The 20,873-nt window shown below is 40.8% G+C and overlaps 1 protein-coding gene across 5 annotated transcripts in view; it reads left to right on the plus strand.

Annotated features, from left to right (window-relative positions):
• Positions 1–20,873, plus strand: part of myo16 (myosin XVI) — a 100,215-nt gene that overhangs the window by 10,642 nt on the left and 68,700 nt on the right. For 2 of the 5 annotated variants that reach the window (XR_011178448.1, XM_069154035.1), the window contains exons 1-2: positions 9,586–10,187; positions 15,660–15,929. Coding sequence is in view for 4 of the 5 variants with exons in the window: in XM_069154035.1 (XP_069010136.1) it covers positions 10,160–10,187; positions 15,660–15,929 (298 nt within the window). In the remaining variant the exon portion in view is untranslated. Of the gene's footprint in view, positions 1–3,918; positions 3,925–9,585; positions 10,188–15,659; positions 15,930–20,873 lie in introns of those variants that run through there. The other 3 variants (XM_069154037.1, XM_069154039.1, XM_069154038.1) reach the window with 2 other exon arrangements.

A 20,873-nucleotide genomic window follows, 5' to 3' on the forward strand; every position in this document is an offset into this window, starting at 1 on the left:
TTTTCCCTCGCAGTGCACCACCATGCTGCGACTTTATTGGCAAAGCTAGTGGTTCATTTGGCTCTGTGATAAATGAGGAAGTTGACCTGCATTGACCCCTGAGGGACAAACGGAGTTGAAAGGTAGGGGCTGCACATCAAAAACCTCTGCTCAGCTTCTTTTCCCTTTGGTTAGCATCCAGAATTGGGACAAGAGATGGGAATGTAACAGATTATGTTAGCCATCAATGGATCAACATTTTGGCGATTTGAGAAGCATAATCCATGTTGTAGGACTAAGTGGGTTCACAGATCTGCTGATAACCCGTCTTGTACTTTTTTTGGGGGTGGGGGGAGGGGGGGAAGCTGGTGTGTTCATACTGCCTCTGTTTTGGTCTAGGGGGAATATGCAAAAAAAGACATTTACATATGAATTTGCATGAAGTCATTTTGCTGTGATCCTAACCAAACATTGCTTTTACACTCTGTACTCTCCGCTAAATAAAACAGCTGAGTTCAGTAATGCTTAGTTTCAAACACGGCAGGAGAAGTATTATTCACAGAATTACCAGTGTGACCAGCCCCAGCACTATTGGTAGGCTCAGAGCATCAATTATTAATAAAGAGGTGATGAATATACATGAGGCTATTTGAGGCAGTTTAATTTAATTTGTCACCGCCAGATGTAACTGTAGGTGTGGGTCACTTGTATACATGCATATCAGGAAACCTCTTGGCCTACTCGATCTATTGTTAGAAGAAACCAGTGTGGATATTTAGAGGCTCCGGTGCGAGCAACATAAAGCCACGCAGGCGGCATGTCTTTTCAAGTCGGTTAAAAAGCTCCGCTGAGTGAATGAATGTGAGTCTGCCAGCTTTTTGGACGGCATGGTCGGGGGCACAAGTGGGTCAGTTGTAGCGAGTCATGCAAAATCTCTTGTCTTTCTACTCTGAGAACAAAACTGCCCTGTAGCAAAACACAACACAACATCGTGCTTTTTCTCTGTGTTGTAACTACAACATCAATAATCTGAAGTCGGTTTTGGGCTATTCCACTTCGTGCCTGTTATCGTGCATCTTTTCTTCTGGGATTTGGTTACACAATGAGTTTAGTTTGTATTATAACTTGCACTTCTCTTTGCCTCTTCCTCTCTGTTACTGACCGCTGGAAAGGTAGTTGCTTAGCGACATGATGAGTCTATACCATGCTGAAGTTAGTTTATGTGTGTAATCATCACTTCTTCCTTCTTGTTGTACAGTATGGATTTTGACACGTTTGAGCTCTTTTAGTCTCAGTCTTTTAACAAATTAGATTTTCGTTAGTTTGTTCTTTTAATCAACATGAACTTAGTCTGCTTTCACACCTCCCTGTTTGGTAGGCCACGAATCACTTTCTGTTTTAAGCACCACAATCAGATAACATTACTTACTGATTAGATACAAGCTGCTTCTTAATAATTAAATAACTTGGATTAATTGGGGTCTGGTACAGTTTAGTTATGCAGCATGTCAAGCGGCTAAATCATCTACTAAACAGGAGATGCTTTGGGAGGCAGAGGGTCCTGTTTCAGTGTTCAGGAGACGCATGTTTGTGATTCCACAGATGCACGCAGATTGTGATACAAGACTTTCACGAAAACCATTATTAGTTCAATTTTCTCTTTCACATTATTGCTTAGTATTTATCCATTATTTAAAAATGTAGTATCTTATTCCACAGTCTTTGTTTTGAAATTATACTCTTTATTTAGTTTTGTCTCAGTTTCAATTGTAATCTCTATTGCACACCTTTTTCTCTTTTTCATATGGCCTTTTTCACTGCAGGAAGTTTCATCTGCGTTTTTACCGCCGGATCATCCTTTTCAATAAGCTTGACTTTACTTTTATGTAAATTAGACGCAAACACACATAATTAACACTTTTTAGCTGCACAGGTTCCAGTTACTTTCATGCTAAATTTGTTGTTCAGCTGGGAGGCAATTTTCTTTGAAATGAATTGGAGGGAAAAAAAAACTGTTAAGATAAATACACATAGTTCAACAAATAGCTTGATTTGCAGGCCAGTGAGAGTGCAGAGGGGCATTCAACTGGTGAAGCTCCCACACTTATTATTTTTTAACTGCGGGGGATTGAGACAGAACGTACCTGCCTGTGTTCCACTGCAATTACTGTATAATCTAAATTAGAAAATAAAGATGTACAGACACAAGCAAAAGTATTCCATAGTCCCTGGGAACTATTCAATTATCATTCCAGGAATAATAGTCACACATGCACCAAGAGAGAACGAGAGACAGACTCACTCACGTTGTAAACTCTGGCTTGCTTTCAACAAAACGAACGAAAAGCATGTCTTTAGGCATCACCTTTGAGCTTTGTCTGGTGACATAGCTAGCCATCGATTGCTTATCTGTGGATGGACTTTCTACTCGGTGCTTTATTTTCAAATCCCTGTGCATAGTTGTGGAAAATATCTGATATGCTTTAGCATTCAGAGTTTGCACTGCACCTCATTTTCATTTTTTTGTTTGTACCTCAGCATCTAATTTCACAGCACCACACTTGTTTTAAGGACTCCTTGTCTGTAATGTGTGAAATGTGTTCTTCTTCTGTTGCTTAAGGACTGTTGGCAAACATCTTAGGCGCATCACTGCCAGCTTCTGGCAGTAGTAACACATTACTACCAGGCATCGGGATTTTTTTTTTTTTTAAGACGACAGTTTGATTTTTATTTTATGATTTAATGATTATATATATATAAAAAAAATTAAAATCTTGAACCATCTTCATTAAAAAAAAAAAGAAAAAAAAAAAGCTGAAGAACATTCACTAGATCTCCAGTAGTTCAGAGACAGGACGAGTCTTCCTGTCTTTTACAATCTCACTGTTCACCTCTACACACCAACTGTTTAACACCAGTTAGACATCATTCAGTCATGCAACATTAATGTTGTTGCTGTGCGTGCCTTTAGATCTGCCTGTTTAATGACACTCAAATCCAGATGGGAGAACATGGAAATTGTGGGGATTACAATAAGTGAGGTTGTTTTTTTTGGTTTCGTACAGGGTTCTTCTCACCGTTTCACCAAATCTAGCTAGTAAATATAACCCATTTTATTAAACAGCAACAGACAAAAATGACACCTGAACATTTATTCCTTTTAGAATGTCCTCTCTATTTGAAATTATTACAACTGAAATATGATTATTATTAAGACTGTACCCGACTCAGAACTTGCAGATTTGGCTGATCAATATGAAGATTTAATTACTCGTTTCTCTCTTCTTTTTTTTTTCCATATAGATAAACTGTCAATCAGAAAATCCTCAGCATGCTCTCTTTTGCCGATAGATTGCAGACGGTCTGTGGTCTGGACCCCTTTCAGTGGTGCATAGCAGAGGTGTCACCTTCTGTCACTCTCGCTTAGCTTCTGTGCTGAAAGCGTGAGCCCGCTGCTGCCTGGGCTTCTAGTCGACCCTGTCCGCGCCTGCAGACCTCACCTGGTGGAGGCTGAGGGGTCTCCGACGGATGATTTGACTTTCAGGGGCCAGCCCTAATTATTACAGTCTCGTCTTTCTCTTCCTACTGTCTCCTCTCTCTTGTCTTCATCTACCATTTTGTGTTACCACATATAATTGCTTTGGCACCTATCTCTGATTTGCCAAAAACAGCTGGTTGAGTGTAGTTGTGCATGTATAAGAGAGCGTACGGTACAGCGTGTGTGTGTTTGTGCACATTTGTTCACATAGACAGCAGGCATCTTAGGGAACATTGGTACTTGAAATTGAGCAGCTGTGAGTTTAGCATGACAACATAAGCCAAATTTGTTGTGGGTTGGAGGTTGGAGCCAACTGTGCCTGAGTCTGTCAGCTTACTGACTAATAGCGTGTGTATGTCAGGCAGTGGTCATCGGTTTTATCCTCAGTCCGCTGGGAACAGAGTACGGTAAGAGAAGGATGCTGTCTGTTTACTGAGTGCTGCTTGATTTAGAGCTGTTCTCATGCTGGCTTGTGCTATTCTTTTATTTGTCTGGTTATTGATCGTCTCTCGCTGAAGGTTGCTTGCATCTTTTATATTGTCCACTGTGCCAGCTGCTTTGAGCTGGGAGTTAGGGGAGGGAGACAAAGGCGGAGACAGAGCCGGACTCTCTTCGAGTTTGGGGGATTCTGAAGTGGATGAGAGGAGGGGAAGGGAGGTGATTTCGAGAGGGACACATAATTATATGCAGAAAGAGAGACACACAGCTCAACAATGTATGAGAGTAGAGAAACTGACTCAAGTTATTAATCGTTATAGCGCTCTACTGTCTGTCTTGCCTCCGTCATACACTCATTTACGTCATTTGTCTCTCAAATTCTCCTGGCTCGTCACAGCTTTTCTCCCCTCTCTCATTAAACCATCTTGTCCTTTCTTTAGATCCTGGCCAGTGGTGTCAATGTGCTAAATCAGTCTGCCAATCATCCAGCAGTCAAATCCTCTCAGTCCTTCTTCGGCACCCTTTTTGACAGCTGTTGACTTTAACTTTGAAATGACAGAAATTCAGGTTTACTCAGCTCCTTCATGGTCCAGCCAATCTATGCCACAATATAGTTCTTGTTTAATTCTAATTCTGTAGTTCTTGATCAGCTGTTCAATGCGGTTTTTCTTGTCTTGATTGTCAGTTTGAATAATGACTTTGTGTAAAATAAATAGAATGTGTGAACATGACTACAAATCTGATAAGATCTCATATTTTAAAATCCATTTTTGATATTTAAAAGTTATATTTACACTTTTTTGGTGGATAGCAAAAATGTAATATATTTCAGAAGTCCAGAAACTGTTGGACTGACATTTCATCCATGTTTTGTTTAGTTTAGGAATTATTCAACAGTAAGCTGTCATTTTAATTACCGGTAACCCTCGGTATAAACGCTGTCAGTTAGTCACTCTCCGGCGACAGTCAGTCTAAAGGTTCAAGATTTTCTAGTTCGTCATTTTGCATTGTATGCTTGAGTTTTTATGGAATACGTACCAGCACTAAATTCCACATGACAGAGCCGACTGTGTGCCCATGTTCGGCAACTGAACTCACTTTTGTTGTTTGCAATTAGGTTTAAAATGATTCGGTTAAAGGTGACATTACCTACCGTGTGTCAAACCCATGAATCAGCTTCACAAAGGAGAAATCTGTAATCGTGCAGTCCTGACTGTTTAGTGCCTGTGGACTGCTGAAGCAACTCTTGGCTTGTTATCAACTGTCTGTGACTGAGTCACACTGGCAGAATTCTGGTTTGTCCAGATGGACAGTGTCAACTGCTTTTTGCATGGACACCATTCTTACCTTCATCTGTCTGTCCATTGTCTTGCGTTTCCACTAATGTATTCAATTTGTTTTCTACTGAGAGCACCGCAATGCAGCACTGTGACAGGCTAAGCTGTGTATCTATTCAAAAATATCTTTGAAAACTAATTCACACATCCTCTGTATGAGGCGAGTACAAAATGAAAAGTGAAATAAACGTAAAACAGTTATGTTGCAGCTTCGTTGTCTGGAAAAAAATGTTTCGTCACTTTAAATTGCCCCCCTTCTCAGTTGCATTAATTACAATTGCTGGTATAAATTTGAAAGATTTGCAATTGCTACTAGTACTACAAATCAGAATCAATGAATCTGTAAATATAATCAATAAAACAAACCAAAACAAGGCAGTTTCTTCACAGCATAATGCAGAGAAATGCTTAAATCCTCCCTTTGCGGGCAGCAAGCCACCTTGGAATTGACCAACATCGCTGCCAGGCTATTAACTCGTATTAAGAATATTAGATAGTAATGCCGGCTGATTCATTTAAACCTGGACTGAGCTACCAATTTGGAGTAAAAAAAATAAAAATGGTTGGAATATGTTATAATTTAGTCCACAGAGTGATTAAAACAGATTTCTCACACACTGTCTTTGAACAGGAAACTGTAGTTATCTTGTAAGTAATTCATTAATTATTAATTAATTTAGTCCAAAAAATGCTTGACAAACATCTAAGTGAATTGCAAATTTCTTTGCTGTTTACAGTCTTTGCATCGAAAAAGTCAACAATATTAGTTAGAAAAGTATAACGTTCCTGCAAACAGAAAGTCTAAACTGCTTTAGTCATGCTATGTATTACACTTAAATGACTTCTGTGTTTGGAGTTAACAAAGCAATGTTTTGATATTACCACACAAATGTGAAAACACACACATACACAATTGCACTCGTAAAACACTGTCTAAACAGTACGGGAGGCAACCGGTAAATCAACCTGATCTTAAAACCAGGTGTGACAACAGCGAGTGTGAAACTACATCAATATGTGACTCCCATAACTTCAACAGCAAGAAAAGCAGCATGACATCTGCCTGCAGTCTGTCAGTCAGAGGGACAGTTTGTCTTAACCACACTCACAAAATGCTCTTGAGCAATGAAATAGGACACGCATTTAAATCAGCCATGATCTAAACTTTGCTGGCGTTTCCAATACTAAAAGTTATTCGTTCAGGTTTTTTGACTACCACTTAGTTGCATTTGATCATACATTTTTCATTTGCACATTTAGTATGCACATTTTTCCCTTTCATTAGATAAATTATGGCAGTAAATACATACAATACATCATTCAATATGTCGTCTTCAAGTCTTATTCAGATCTATTAAAACCTGAACCATAAAGAGGATCTTAAATGAAGTCTCACGTAACAAATATTTACCACTAAAGTAATAAACAATAGTTCATTTAAGAGTGTTTTGTCTGTACCACAATTACGATCATTAAATGTGATACTATAATAAACAACAACAGTGCCAAGCAATATATCAATAAGACCTGATGTTTGTGACAAAACCACAGTGTTGTCCTTCAACTGAGGTGAAGCTGTCAGTTTGACAACCGCAACACCTGTAATTACAGATTCTGTGTATATTTACTTGAGAACTTTGTATGAAACAACACAACACATTTTACACTATTGTTGCAAGTTTCAATGCTGCTGGAAAATGGCTGCAGAGCAATCAAATTTCTTCGACAGAGCAGATTCAGAGGGGAGGCGTTAAGATATAGACAAGAGGAGGCAATGGAAATAACATAATCAATTGGAGTGGTGTGTGTGTGTGTGTGTGTGTGTGTGTGTGTGTGTGTGTGTGTGTGTGTGTGTGTGTATATTTCTCATTAACAAGAGATGGGCATTATGTAGACACAAGGTCTTCAAAAATATTACAATTTTGGCTGGTAAATTAAATAAATATTTATTTGTGTAAATATATCACATCTGATTAATAATTAATTCAAAGAGGTCTCTTTTCATCCATAATGCATCACCCCCAAACATGCCAAGTGCCTTTGGCTTTGCCGTAATTGGGAACATTTCCTTCGTTGGGCATCCTGCACCATAAGTGGAAGTTAAGCAGATCGCATGCAAGCAATGCGTTCGCTCAATGGTGGCCACCACAGCAAATCATGATGGTGACACGGTCTCAGTATTGATTGACACGTCAGGGTAATGATGGCAGAGTGACAGCTGTATCAAAGAGAATGAAATCTGTCATCTCCTGTGAGTCAAAAGCTTCTATAGTGAGAATTTGTCACTATTGTACAGCAGCAATGAGGCACAATCTGTACACAGCCAAATACATCTTATACTACAGTTGAAGCTATCATTTATTACATTTATTCTGAAACTATTTTAACATAGACAGATGACACATCTAGATTATGGAGTGTGAACGCGTGCTAATTCTTTACACATCAAAGATTTTCTCCTTACATATACTTTAAAAATCAGTTAAACATTAAAAAAAAAAAAGATTTCCATGGCTGTCAAACAAGAGAAGCCCTTCTGTCATTTCCCTTTATCTATTTTCTTCTCTCTCTCTGTGCCCCCTGTCTGTCTCTCTGCTTCGGTGCCTGACCTAGTTGTAGCTGTAGAGTGTTGGAAATTATTAGTACGTGACACCGACCCATTATCCTGTCGCTGTTCGACCAGAGATGAGTTCACTTGCCTTCTAGCGGGATGTCACACTTTGAGACCCGGTCTTACCTTTTGTCCCAATGTTCCACCTTGTCACCGTCTCCTGATGCAGAATCCTAAAAGTCTGCTTCTGCAGGCACAGATAACTCACATTAACATGAGCCATTAACGCTAAACAACATTGAGATGGAAATGCATGACATTTTCTTGTCAGATCTACTGCTGTGAGGTCTGGATGTCATGTTTAAAGTCTTAACAGCGCAGTCAATGTGTTATCCTTGACCAAAAATACAACACCATCCAGCAAACGAGGGCAGAAAAGGTGTGAATGTGTCTGTTGTCTTTGTTTGCGTGAGCCGTCTCATCGCAATCTGTGCAAACACTGAGTCCTCTGCACATAAACCCGGCATCTGATTTTACTCAGGTAGATTTCGGTGAAGTTGTTCGAGCAGTGTTTTGCAGAAGATGCTGCGAGTAGTTTCTTTGACCTGATTTCGGATGACAGGACTTACTCGAGCATCTAGTCTCACACACACACACACACACACACACACACACACACACACACACACACACACACACACACACACACACACACACACACACACACACACCTACACCTTCCAGTCTGACATTTTCTCATTCCCTTTCAAGCTCTCTCTGTTGCTCCTCTGTGCTCGCTACCATCACAGGATGAATCTCACCTGCTTCTCATGTTCTTTTATCCCATTTCCACGCAACCATGTTTGACAGCAGCGATAACATAACAGCTCATAATCTCCCACAGAAAATTCAGCATGCTTTATTACCTGTAGGTGTGCTAGCAGCGTGCCACAGATTTGTAAAATGTGTGTTCCCATTCTGCTTTAGTCACCCGCTGCACACTCTGACGGTCATCCGTTTCTTTCAGGTCTTCTTTTTTCTTTTCCTCTCTACCATTTTGCTCTTCCTTTTCTCGTTCATTCACCCTTTCTCGTTCACCCTCACATTCTAACTTCTTGTGCAAATCCTCTTTTTAATGCAGAGCTTAGTTATTCATATATGCAAATCAACCTTAAAGCACAAAGTCATAGAGATTGCCCTACAGACACACTAACACTGCAAGCATATAGTTCATATTGCGTCACACTCTGTGTGTGTGTGTATGTTGCGTTATGATAAGTGCATTACAGAGTATGTGTCCTGATGTCAAGCCTTTCCATCTTGGTAAACTATACATATCTGCAGTTAATTTGAGGCCAGTTTAAGACCCTTGATGAGTACTTAACCTGTCACCGCACCAAAAGCCGCACTGCAGCAGCTTCGCCTCCCTTTCTCTCTCTTTCTATCAAATTTAACACTCCCCCTCTCTGCCTGCCTCTTGCCATCTCTTGCTTATTTCTCTTTCTCTTGCTCCCCCTGCTGTATCTGCATTTCACTAAATTTTTCACTCTTTTATTTCTGTCTTGTATCTTTATTTTCTATCCTTTTTTTTTTTTTTTCAGGTAACCTCCCGGACTATGGCTCTATTCATGCCCTGTTTTATTTGGCTGAGAAGGTAGAGGATTTTCCCCCCAAAAAACGTGTGCATCTGAATGAGTCACTGCGTATGTGTGTGTATCTGTGGTAAAAGGAGACCGGGAGGGGGTGTGTGAGGAGGTGAAGAGCATTGCGTCATTGGGGGTGTGTTGAGCGAGAGGAGGGCTGAGCCGGCTGTCAGTCAGTGACGCCAGTGGAGCACGTGCGTTGGGTATGGCTGGGGAGACGTTGTGCAGCGGTTATCTGGCTGTAGGCGAGAAGAGTTAGAAACAGCCGCAGCTCCCCGTTGCCAACGGGTTGACCGAGGGAGTGTGTGTGTGCGTGCGTGTGTGTGCGTGCGTGCGTGCGTGTGTGCGTGTGTGTGTGTGTGTGTGCGTGCGTGCGTGCGCGCGCGTGTGTGCGAGGCTGGGGCTGTGTGTGTGTGTGTGTAGATGCTGCATGGGCTGCAACCAGAGCTGCTGCTGCTACTGGTGGTGAATAATGCAGACAGGGGAACGGAGTTTGGATAGCATGCAGGAAGCCAGATTAATTATGCATTGTGCCAGTTACAAGCTCTGCATTAGTTCATTTTTCTGGAACCTGTAGCTGCCTACTACCTGCCTGCCTGACTCAGTGACTCCCTGCCTACCTTTCTGCCTGCCTGGCAGCCTTTCTACCTGACTGGTGGACTTAACTCAGAAAATGTCTCACTACCATTTCATCAAATGTTGTAAGTAGCCATTCAGCAGCTCTGTATTTCTGCATGCAAGTGTGCTTGTGTATGCTTCAGTCTTGGATGTTCCTGTTGTATTAGCACTTACTATATATCTATGCAGGTGGTCATACTGTAGGAGTTCACATGCTTGAGAATTCTGGTCGTTTGCTGCAGACACGGCAACAGAGTCTAAACTTCAAGTGTGTGTGTATGTGTGTGTGTGTGTGTGTGTGTGTGTGCGTGCGCGCGCGCGTGCATGTGCAGTAAGTGGGTGTGTGAGCTTGCTGCAGATAGCTGCTGCAGATGTGTGAAGTTGACCGGTGAATGCGGCAGGTAGCAGCAAAAGGAAAAAAAAAAGACAAAATAGAGGCACAAAGATTGCAGATCCCGTGAGGGTCTGGCGTGTTCATGACACTCTGACAGACTGACAGAGAGAGAGAAAGTGACTGCAGTGAGAGGAGGACAGATGGAGACATACTGAGGGTGATTTAGAGGAGCATTGGAGAGAGGGAAGGAATGGCAGGATTGGTGAAGACGGGATGAGTGACACATCTAGAATGCGGCCAAGTGTTGCAAAGAGTGATGAGCAGACTCTGCGAGCATTGGGATAGAGAGATGCTGATATAAAAAAAAAAAAAATAGTGGCATGGAGAAGAAAAGGAGGGGAAAAAAAACAAAAAAATCTGCTGATCAGTGAGTTCTATGATAAAGGTGATACAGGCTGTCAAAGACTCTCCTTGAGTCTGGGAACCCTACGTGTCTCACTCCTTTATCTATACATATCCCTCCCTCAGTATGTCCTGCATATTTGTGGTGTCTGCAGTTTGCATCCTGTGTTGTGTAATTGTATACGTGTGCTATTTTCTAATTTACAAGCACCTGCAGTGGTGTGTGTGTTATTAGCTGGAGCCTGCATGGGATGTACTACATTCAATCAATAACTGATAGCCTGCAGATGGGATGGCAGTGTCTCTCTGTGTCTCCTCTCACTCCAGCTCGCTCAGAGTCATTCAGCCCTATTTCCCATTAGACCTACTGTCATTTCCCACTCTCTTATTCACATTTCATCTATTTGCTGAGAGACATTCATCACACAGTATCAATTGCCAGCATTATTTTGTATGACTATTTTGTGCAAATATTTGAAAATGATTTGCAAGGTTAAGTGGTAATCATGTGTGTTTTCATCAACTAGGTTGATGTGAATTTGCATTAGATTTGTATGAAAAATGGAAAAGTATTCATTGTATTTCAAGTATTCATTGTTTAGGGGTAAATCCTAATTCTCTCCTATTGATCCTTGATGTTTCTATCAAAAACAGAGGACAAAGAAACGCTCCTTGGAACGTACTGCTATAAACCAGTAAATGTTTTCACACACCATTGAGCCTCATTGCATACAGCAGGTTTGGAATAAATAAATAAATTGTGAGTGACAGCTTCTTTGAGTCGTAACATGTCGCAACATCTAAAGCCACATGTCAACAGCTATGCAGTTAAAGTGAACCTTTTAGCGCACATCATTGTTTGTTTAAACAGATACATTTTTCATGACTTCATCTTGTCTTACTTTAGGATGTTCAGCTTCTCTTGATATAGTCTTTTTTTTATCTAATGTATATCCATCTTCTACATCTTATGCTTTAATATCTTGTGTGTAAGTCGTGTCTGTACCAGTGTGTCATCTGGTGTGATGTCTGTCATGTGCTGGGAGTTTATGGGTTTATGTGACTAAAGCCTTGAATATATGTTTATTAGATGAATGTTTTGGGGAGACAAAGAGTGTGAAGGATGTAAAGTAAGCAGCCAAACCAAGAAACAGATTACAGTTTCAGTGAGCACAAGGATGGAGACAGCATTCACCATACTGCTGTCTGTTTGACAAAACTGACTGGGCTGATGCATGTGTTTCATCTCTTCTCTTTACTGTTGCTCATAATACAAACCAAGTATTAAAAAGGAGACAGACAAAGGAAGAATTAACTGCAGTCTAAATTATTTTTCTTAATCTGGAAAATTTGTCACTCGTCCTCGTGCACTTACAGTTTACCACTAAAACACTGACGAAGGCAAATCAGAGGAAAAATAAATACGGTGACAATTTGTTATCCTTGTGTTTGCAGCACTGCCAGTGCCAGTTTCATTTAGTTTCTTTTGAATGAAGGTTTTGTTCGGAGTTGAAAAGATTAGTCAATTAATCAGTCTGTCGTTTATAGACAAACTGTTTTGGTAAATCAAAAGTTTTGTAGCAGAAATGTGAGTTTTGGCAAGTTTCAACTTCTCATTTGTGTGCATTTCTTTGTGTTATGTGAAAGTGAATAATTGTTTAATCAAGAAAGCAACATGTCAGCTGTATTCATACTTAACATAAATCATTAGTTGCTGCCTTGGTTCTTTATAATTGAATTACTTCCACATATCTGAGTTCTTCCACTGAGCTTTGTCCTCACAGGTGTGTGTGTGTGTGTGTGTGTGTGTGTGTGTGTGTGTGTGTGTGTGTGTGTGTGTGTGTGTGTGTGTGTGTGTTCGTGTTCGTGTTCGTTTAGCCTAATGCACGTAACAAGTTTTGCTCTTGGTGCTCTGGATTTTTGCTTGTCACTATACTATATCTCGGTACAGAAAGCATCAGGGCAACTTATATCAGTGCACCCACTTCAGTTGGTGTCTGCTGTGGACAGAGAGGGAACAAACGCCACAGCTGCTGCTGCAAGAAATATAAAAAAGGACTGCAAAGAGGAGAAGGTGAGAGGGAGTAATATGTGAGAGCCGAAGGAAAAAATGAGGCAATAACATGGCACTGGGAATGCTTGACTGTAGAGAGATGGAGTGGTATGTTATTGGAAAAAGTGGTAGGTTGAGTGTACTTTTGTGTTTATATTTGTAAGTCTCCTCGACCTGCAGCCAAGTTCCTCAAATAGAATACAGTTGAGGCACCTGGCGTGAACAGTATAATAATGACCCCCCCCCCCCCCCCCCCCCCACCGCCACCACACACACACACACACACACACACACACACACACACACACACACACACACACACACACACACACACACACACACACACACACCTCCCTCTCTCTCTCTTTGTCTGAAACCTGAATACAAAAGAACTGTTTTTGCATGTCTAACCAGAGCAGATGGCACTGATGTATTGTGCAGGAGGTGTATGTGTATGTGTTGGGTGGAGGGGGCAGGTGTTTGAATGAATGTGTAGATGTATATCAAACAGAAAGGAGAGGCACATAGAAACACTGCAGCTCCTTTTGTCTGCTTGGATGTCTTTGTCTCTCGTCCAAACACACCTCAGCCCTCCAGATGAGAAGCAGCTGTATACTGTATTAAGTAGACTCAAAGTAGCAACACGCACTTGTGTCCATTGGGAGACTGTTGAGGACATCTTTTATTGTTGTGTCTGCTTTTCACTCCTGAATGTTATCATTGTTCAAAGCAGAACTCTAGACTCAAATTTCACACTGATGGCACTCGTGCCAGCGAGTCTCTCAGCAGCCATGCCAGACTGGGTGGCACCAGTTCTGGTTTGTGGTTTAATGTAAAAAAAAAAAAAAAAGAAATCCATTATCCTAGATATGTTTTTTTGTTTACCTTATTTGAGACAGTGCAGCACTGCTCAATGTGGAGAATAATGCATCATAGACAGATGATCAAGAACAGACAGTAAAAATAGCCCCAGGAAAAATTAAAACAACAACAGTTTATTAAAGATTTTGAGAGAAGATTTGTACTAGAAGGCATCTCGTCTTTATCGATGTGATGTGGCATCTTGAATTTGGCACACGACTCGGCTTTCTCACTCGCCATGCGACAGTGGTTCTCTTGATGCTGACAGCTTGCAGGAACACAAGCTGTTTCTTGGGCGATGCAAAAGCACATTGTGTAGTATTAAAGTTTTGTGCTTAAAATTTGTTGGGGCTTTTCCAAACCCGCCCGTGACTCTCCCAACTTCTCCACATTGCTTTGTGGCTGTGGGCAGAGCCCTTTTAGATGTGCTCGGAGTAAATAAGACTCAATTGTATGTTTTGTCACCGACTGTTGTTAAATGTCACCAGTAGCTTTACCATACTAACTGCTATGTGCCAGTGCAAACACTGGTATGGCACGTTTGCATAGATAGTTTTGGCATAATTTGCCTATATATCCTTGTCTATGGCTATATCTGTGACTACCATTGCTGAAGTGACATTAGACTACAGATGTTTGTTTACCAAACACCTATTTATTCTCACTGGTCCAATCAGTCACAGTCTGCAGCCGTGCGAAGATTATTGCATATCAAGCATGTTTTAGGAGATGATGAAGTAGTGCGACCGAAACAGAAGGGTCCAAACCTTTGACCTGATGAACAGACTGATGTGTGCTTAGTCACCCTAAAAGAGAAAGAGATGATAGAGACACAGTGCTACATTCAAGCAGCTCTGTGAAAAGACAGAAATGCTCCAAGGAGAGAAAGTTTAAAGCAAAACGGTCACAAAAGGACAAGAGCAACAAAGGAGCAGTACAGTTGAATTTGATAAAAGAAGGAGAGATATACAGACAGCAGGGCCAAAGAGACATGAGTTGGTGAGTCACAAAGAAAAAACGAACACGGTCTCTGCAAAGACATCCTTGTCTTCATATTTATCTTGTCCTCTGGGCTGGGTATGACCTGAATTTGTCAGATTATTAGTACGAGCAATGTCAGATTGGACGCTCAACATACACACCCAATTCCTCTGCTGATGTTTGCACTGCAACTAAAATCCACTGTTTTTTACCCTAAAGTGTGTGTCTTTTTTTTATTTCTACATTAGCTCTCTGAGTGATCTCATTCTTAGCCCACCTGCTGCACGATCCCTGTATATTCTAATCATCCATACAGACCATAATAGGTTCAGCATCTGCCTTGGGATGAGATCTGTTTGGCGGAGTTCCACTGAGAGGCAGGGAGATTATGCACAGTCAGGAGAATTGCTACACTCTTGTCGGGACTGGAGAAACAACACATAAAATGCTGTGATGCCTCACTCAGCCCACCCCGCAGGGCTAAACAGACAGCAAATATCCTTCACAGTAAATATGCTAAATTATTGCCCACATTAAACCCAACTGGGCAAACTGCTGACACAGACATGCAAGCACAAGCATACATGCGCATACACAAAACAATAACACAGACGCACAGTTAAACTTGGAGGTGAACCTGACAGCGTTAGCTGTTTTTTAAAAAAAAAAAAATTATTGTTGGAGCGCTGTTTCATTAGCTCGGCTTCAGAATCTGTTGCGTAAATATTATGAGCTGAAGTGTTTCCACTGATTCACTCTATTGCCCTCCTCACTCCCATAGCATGGACAGATTGCCATCAAAGCTTAAATTAAAACAAATAATTCACAAGTAAATTACGTTCGCATTTAGTTTTATGCAACTATTTCATGTTCTATTCATCACTAACATCATCTTGCTCTCTGTCTCCCTATTTTTCTCACCAGGTTGTTTCCAGCTATGTAATGTCTTTCGTCAGAACATGGAGATAGACCAGTGTCTGCTGGAGTCTCTCCCCATTGGCCAGCGCCAGCGGCTGGTCAGGAGGATGCGCTGTGACCAAATAAGGGCATACTACGAAAGAGAAAAGAGCCTTCAGCGCCAGCAAGGTGGTATCAAGGTTCGAGCCCCGCCCACCCACCGCAAGAAGCACCGTGTCCGCTTCAGCCTCGCCGACGTCATACAAGATGCCATCATTCACCATGACGACAAAGAAGGTGCATGTGTGTGTATGTACGAATGAGTGTGCATGTCTGTCTGTGGTTCATTGAAAATGTGGTTTTTATGTGAATGTTTACACAGTAATTGAATGAGGACGACAAGTGGCCACCAGATATGCAGTGTTGTCGCATCGATGTTGACTGATCACAAACACTCCCACACATATAGCAGCGGTGGGCCAAATCAGTGCTGCTCACTGCGGGTCACATGATTTGTTCTGCTGGAAGCTGCCCACTCGACTGAGGAGAAATCAGTGATGCTTTTATCCACATACAAACACCTCTCAAGGACAAAAATACCTTGGCAGAGATGACCGTGTCTGCTGTTGAGAGCCAACAATCATTTCACAGAATTTAAGTCACTTTTTCTTGAACTGTAGGTCCTACAAGCCCCTTTGCTTTTATTTTCTTTCACCGACACTGTTCAGTGGCATCAACAGGGGGGTTGAAATGTTCTTCAGAGATAAACTAAAGCTCAACCGGGCTGATACGACCATTAATACTAGTGCTAGTCTGTAACATAAATATTTACCTTTTTATTGATTCATGTGGGTTTTTATATCTGTATCACAAACACAAGTAAAGCCTCAAAATACACATTAATGTATTAGCTCAGGATCACTGAATGTTGGGCATTGTTTCAACCATTCAGCCTTTTGTTTCAAACAGTTGATAGCTTTCCAATACATACTTGAACACTTTTTATTGTCAGAAGACCTTGAAGATCATTTTAGTCAGAATACATGCAACAGAGCATTTTCTTAAGACTTTAAGGCTGTTGACTTTTAACTGCTGACAGTACAAAATGTCATTGTGTGCCTTTCTGAGTCTGTTTTTGTGTCTGGAAATGTTTCTTTGTTTCTGTCAGTGTATGTGAGCAGACATTTGTTCATATAGCCACGATCAGTCAGAGGAAAAGCTTTTCTCAGACAGACTATCATACCTGCCCTTAAGCCTTCGGTGTAATCAGGATTCCAGCCTGGCTCCCAGTAAAAACACACTCAAATACTCCGTTTTTATCAATTAGTCAATAAACTTTAGAGAGAGAGATTTAAAGGGACCACACACTTTACTCTAAAGGGCACTGATTTCCGTCCAACCTCACTGTCTTTCTTTTTGTTTATGACAGTCGGTTGCCAGTCTTTTACCCAGCTGTCTGGACGTATCTCTGCCAGTCTTTGCAGGTCAATGTGTTAATCTCTGCCCCCTTGCTGGTGGTGAGATTCAGCCGGGGTCTGTGGGAGCAGCTGTGCCATTGCAACAGCCAGACTGAAAACAGTGTTCCTTGGCTTGGCATGAATCAGAAACCCCTCTGCCTAATCGCCCAAGCTCCACCATGGCACTGAACTGGTACTAGGCTACCATTTGCTTTGCTCTGTAAAGGCCTTCTGACCTTCTGGGGGTGTTCAAGGCAAGAACTGGATCTAGATTAAACAAAATAATAGACTTATGCACAGTAGCCGCTGTATGAGGGACAGATTCAGCTCTAACAGACTCTCTGAGACAGGGACTGCTTAAAAGCTTTATTGTCTTTTCATGCCATGTTGGCCGGTCTTGTTCATCTGACCTGATTTCTGCGTGTCTCTTTGTGAGGACTCACAGATCTGTTTAAACCACTTGGAGGTAACACAAGGATGAGTGGATGAACATCTTGACAACACATCTCAAGTATTCTTCAGTGGTGCTGGTGCTCTGAGTGATAACAGTTTCTCTCACCATCGCAGCTTGACTTAGCTCTCTTCTTCTTTTTGTAAAGAGTGGTAGGATGTGCCTTAGGCCAGGACCCTCCCCAGAGTAGTGTGGGAACATTTCTGGATCTTTTCCCCTTACTACAGAAGCATTTGAAGAGAAAAAGGAATGTGTACCTACACGTGCCCGAAGGGATTTATCTGGTGGATGGTACGAGTTGTAACTCACAGACAATGCCAGGATAACCTCTTGCCTGGAAAGCATACTACAACAGAAATACTAAGCTGGCTGATTTTATGATTCAAACACTTCCATCATATCTACATCAGATATGACAACCAGAAAAATATGTGCATTTTGTGATTGTTTTATGCTTTCAGTATTGTTATTAAACCCTAATGGTATAGATATTTTTAAGAATGAAGTGTGAAATGATATTGATAGACTGTTAAAAAAGTTTAACAAGCCAAAAAAATGAACAGCTTTTAGCTGATGGACAATTATATATTTAACATGGCTGTTAACTCGAAAAAACTGTGCCTGTCTCAACTCTCAATTTGTTATTATTTATCAGCACAGTTACCTCCAGATGATGATGATGATTAATGGAAAACTTCATGGAAAGATGTTTTGGTGACTCATTTAGGAAGTTGTGAATGTGCAACACAGAGAGAAAAAAAAAGATAAGCAAATAAGACTCTGAGATGAAACGGCAAAAGAAACAAAGAGCCTGACAGGAAAATAGAAGGAGAGATGGGGAGATTGGGTGAACCTGTGTTGTCCTAATTAAGGCCTGCTTTATGCGAGCTGGCCTGAGGTTTAGATTAATAGATAGCGCAGGAACTTTGTCTGCTGACATGGCAGCCAGGTAATCAGAGATACCAAATACCCGTACAGTAGCAAAAGGATTTATTTTCTTATCGTTTGTCTCGTACAGGAAGTAAGATGAAGGAGAATGAGATAAAGAGAAGCAGGGAAGAAAAAAGAGGAAAAAGTGAGCACGGTGAGAAAATAAAAAATTGGATCGCAAAAGAAATTGAAGAGCAGCAGGGAACAAGCATCAGGTTAGAGAGGATATTGTAGGGTTAAGGTGAACAAATAAATAGCACACAACCCTATAGTTAGATAAGAGCATACTACACCTCATGTCTCCTCTCCATTCCTATCTGTCATGTGCAAACATCTGGCTCATTTGTGTTTTGACATTTGGTGAAATTGCTTTTCCCAAACCAATCTCTGAACTTCATCAAAGTGAGACACAAGAGGAGCAGTTGCAGCTGTTGCCCTCGTAACCGCGGAATCAACAATCGGTTTTTATTAAATCTTCCCTTTTCAACATAACAATTATATTAAATGCCATTTTGTGTCTGTGGGTCTAAATTAGATGATGATTACTGTCAGAACACAATGTGACAATTGTTCTGAGTCTACGTACATTTCCTAATCAAGTCTTAAGAAAGGTTTGCATCACTTCAAATACATTTTGTCTGAGAGATTTTCTCAGTCATCTGATGCTGATGGTCTTTCAGTCCAACAGTTTGGCCCAGAAGAAAATGATCTAAAACCATAATTTGTATTATTATTATTATTATTATTATTATTATTATTATTATTATTATTATTATTATTATTATTATTAGCCATGAAAACAATTATGGTCCCCAGAGAATGAATCCTCATGTTGTTTTATATTCCTCTGACCTGTGTTGCACAGTCCTCGGGTAAACCCTCCAATTTTTCCCCCGTGGCAGAAAAGATCACCTTTACTACATGAGCATAAGCATTTGTATTCTCCTCAGTGTGAACACCAAACCAAACCGAGAGTATTGTTAGGTGCGTTTTACCCAGGTTTCTGCATCAATGTGCGTTTCCTCTGTGCTTGTGTTGTGTGTCTGTTCTGTGTACACTTTATGGAAGTGTAATTACTGCATGAAGTATGTCTGAAAAGCCACCTTTCATTATTGGATCAATCCGAATAGATCCATCCTGCAAGCACAGCGCAGGGACTTGCACTCCAATCACTTCTCCACAGCCAGGAAGTGAAGCAAGTCGAAGTAATAGTAATAGGTTACAACCGGAGTCAAATTCCAATAAAGCCGATTCTGATTCTGAGTCTGATTTAAGTCTTGGTGTTGTGGAGCTCTGCTTTGGAAGCATACCATGGCTCAAATAAAAACACCATGTATACCATGTGCATTGTTGTTCTGTGGAATTTGTGTTGATTCAGATCGGTGGAGCAAAAACTCCTTTCAGAGTTTGAACAGCCTTGTTGACTCGAGCCACCTAAATACCTCGTAGCTCAGAGGAATTCTGTGAAAAGGTGGCACTGCTGCTCAATCCATCTACCACTGAATTGACAATATTCTGTATTGGTAAAGTTCAGGCTTTTAATTGTCTTTTATTTATCAGTTAGCCTTCCCTCTATACAGTATACAACCTCCCTAGATGATAAAACTCTAACCAGAGAGGGGAAAAGAGAGAAATAAGTGAAGACATGGTGGATGTTAGGGGAATACACTGATATTTCTCTGCAATACACCACGCTGGGATTAAAGACATTTCAAACACCTGTCATGTTTTTGACAGAACAGGGCCTCGGCCCACAGAGGTGCTCGAGAGAGATGTCATGATATCTTTTGCTGCAATTCCATTTAAAACTTTCTTGACTTTCCTTTCATGCTAACTGCGTCATCAGGCAGTGCATCAAAACTTTTCTCCAGCAGTGGTGTTTATTTAAGCTTCTAATATTAAACTTTTGGTCCCTTCGATGACTCATCAGTGTTCCTTTAGAGGTTTGGCTGTACAGTTTAATATGAGAGGGAGCAAGGAATGCAGAGAGTATGAAAAACAAAAGAACTTTGTGAACTCATTTCCTCACCGAGGTCTACAGTGCTCAGTTTGAAGATGAAATGTTTAAGCATTTCAATTCACATTACTTTTTGCCCAAATATAGTATTTACAGAAATATATACAGAAAACTCATTAGAACACATTCACATTCACTTTGCTGTCCCAATTTCCCTTTACTGCTCACAAACAAGCATTTACATTTTTCTAGGTAGTCAGATTTTATGTGGAGCCCTCAAGAACTTTATAGAAAAAAAAGGAGCAAAGAAATATCCTTAAATAAATAACTTGACTAGTAATTGCTAGTCTGAAGAGAACACTGCTGCTACAATATCAAGTATATACTACAAAATTATGCTACTTTCATGACCTTTGATGAGAACATAGGAGTCTGAATAATCTGCA

The sequence above is a fragment of the Embiotoca jacksoni genome, unplaced genomic scaffold, assembly GCF_022577435.1.
Source record: "Embiotoca jacksoni isolate LCO1_2020_lvr unplaced genomic scaffold, fEmbJac1.0.p SCAF_2, whole genome shotgun sequence".
NCBI classification, from domain to species: Eukaryota; Metazoa; Chordata; class Actinopteri; family Embiotocidae; genus Embiotoca; species Embiotoca jacksoni.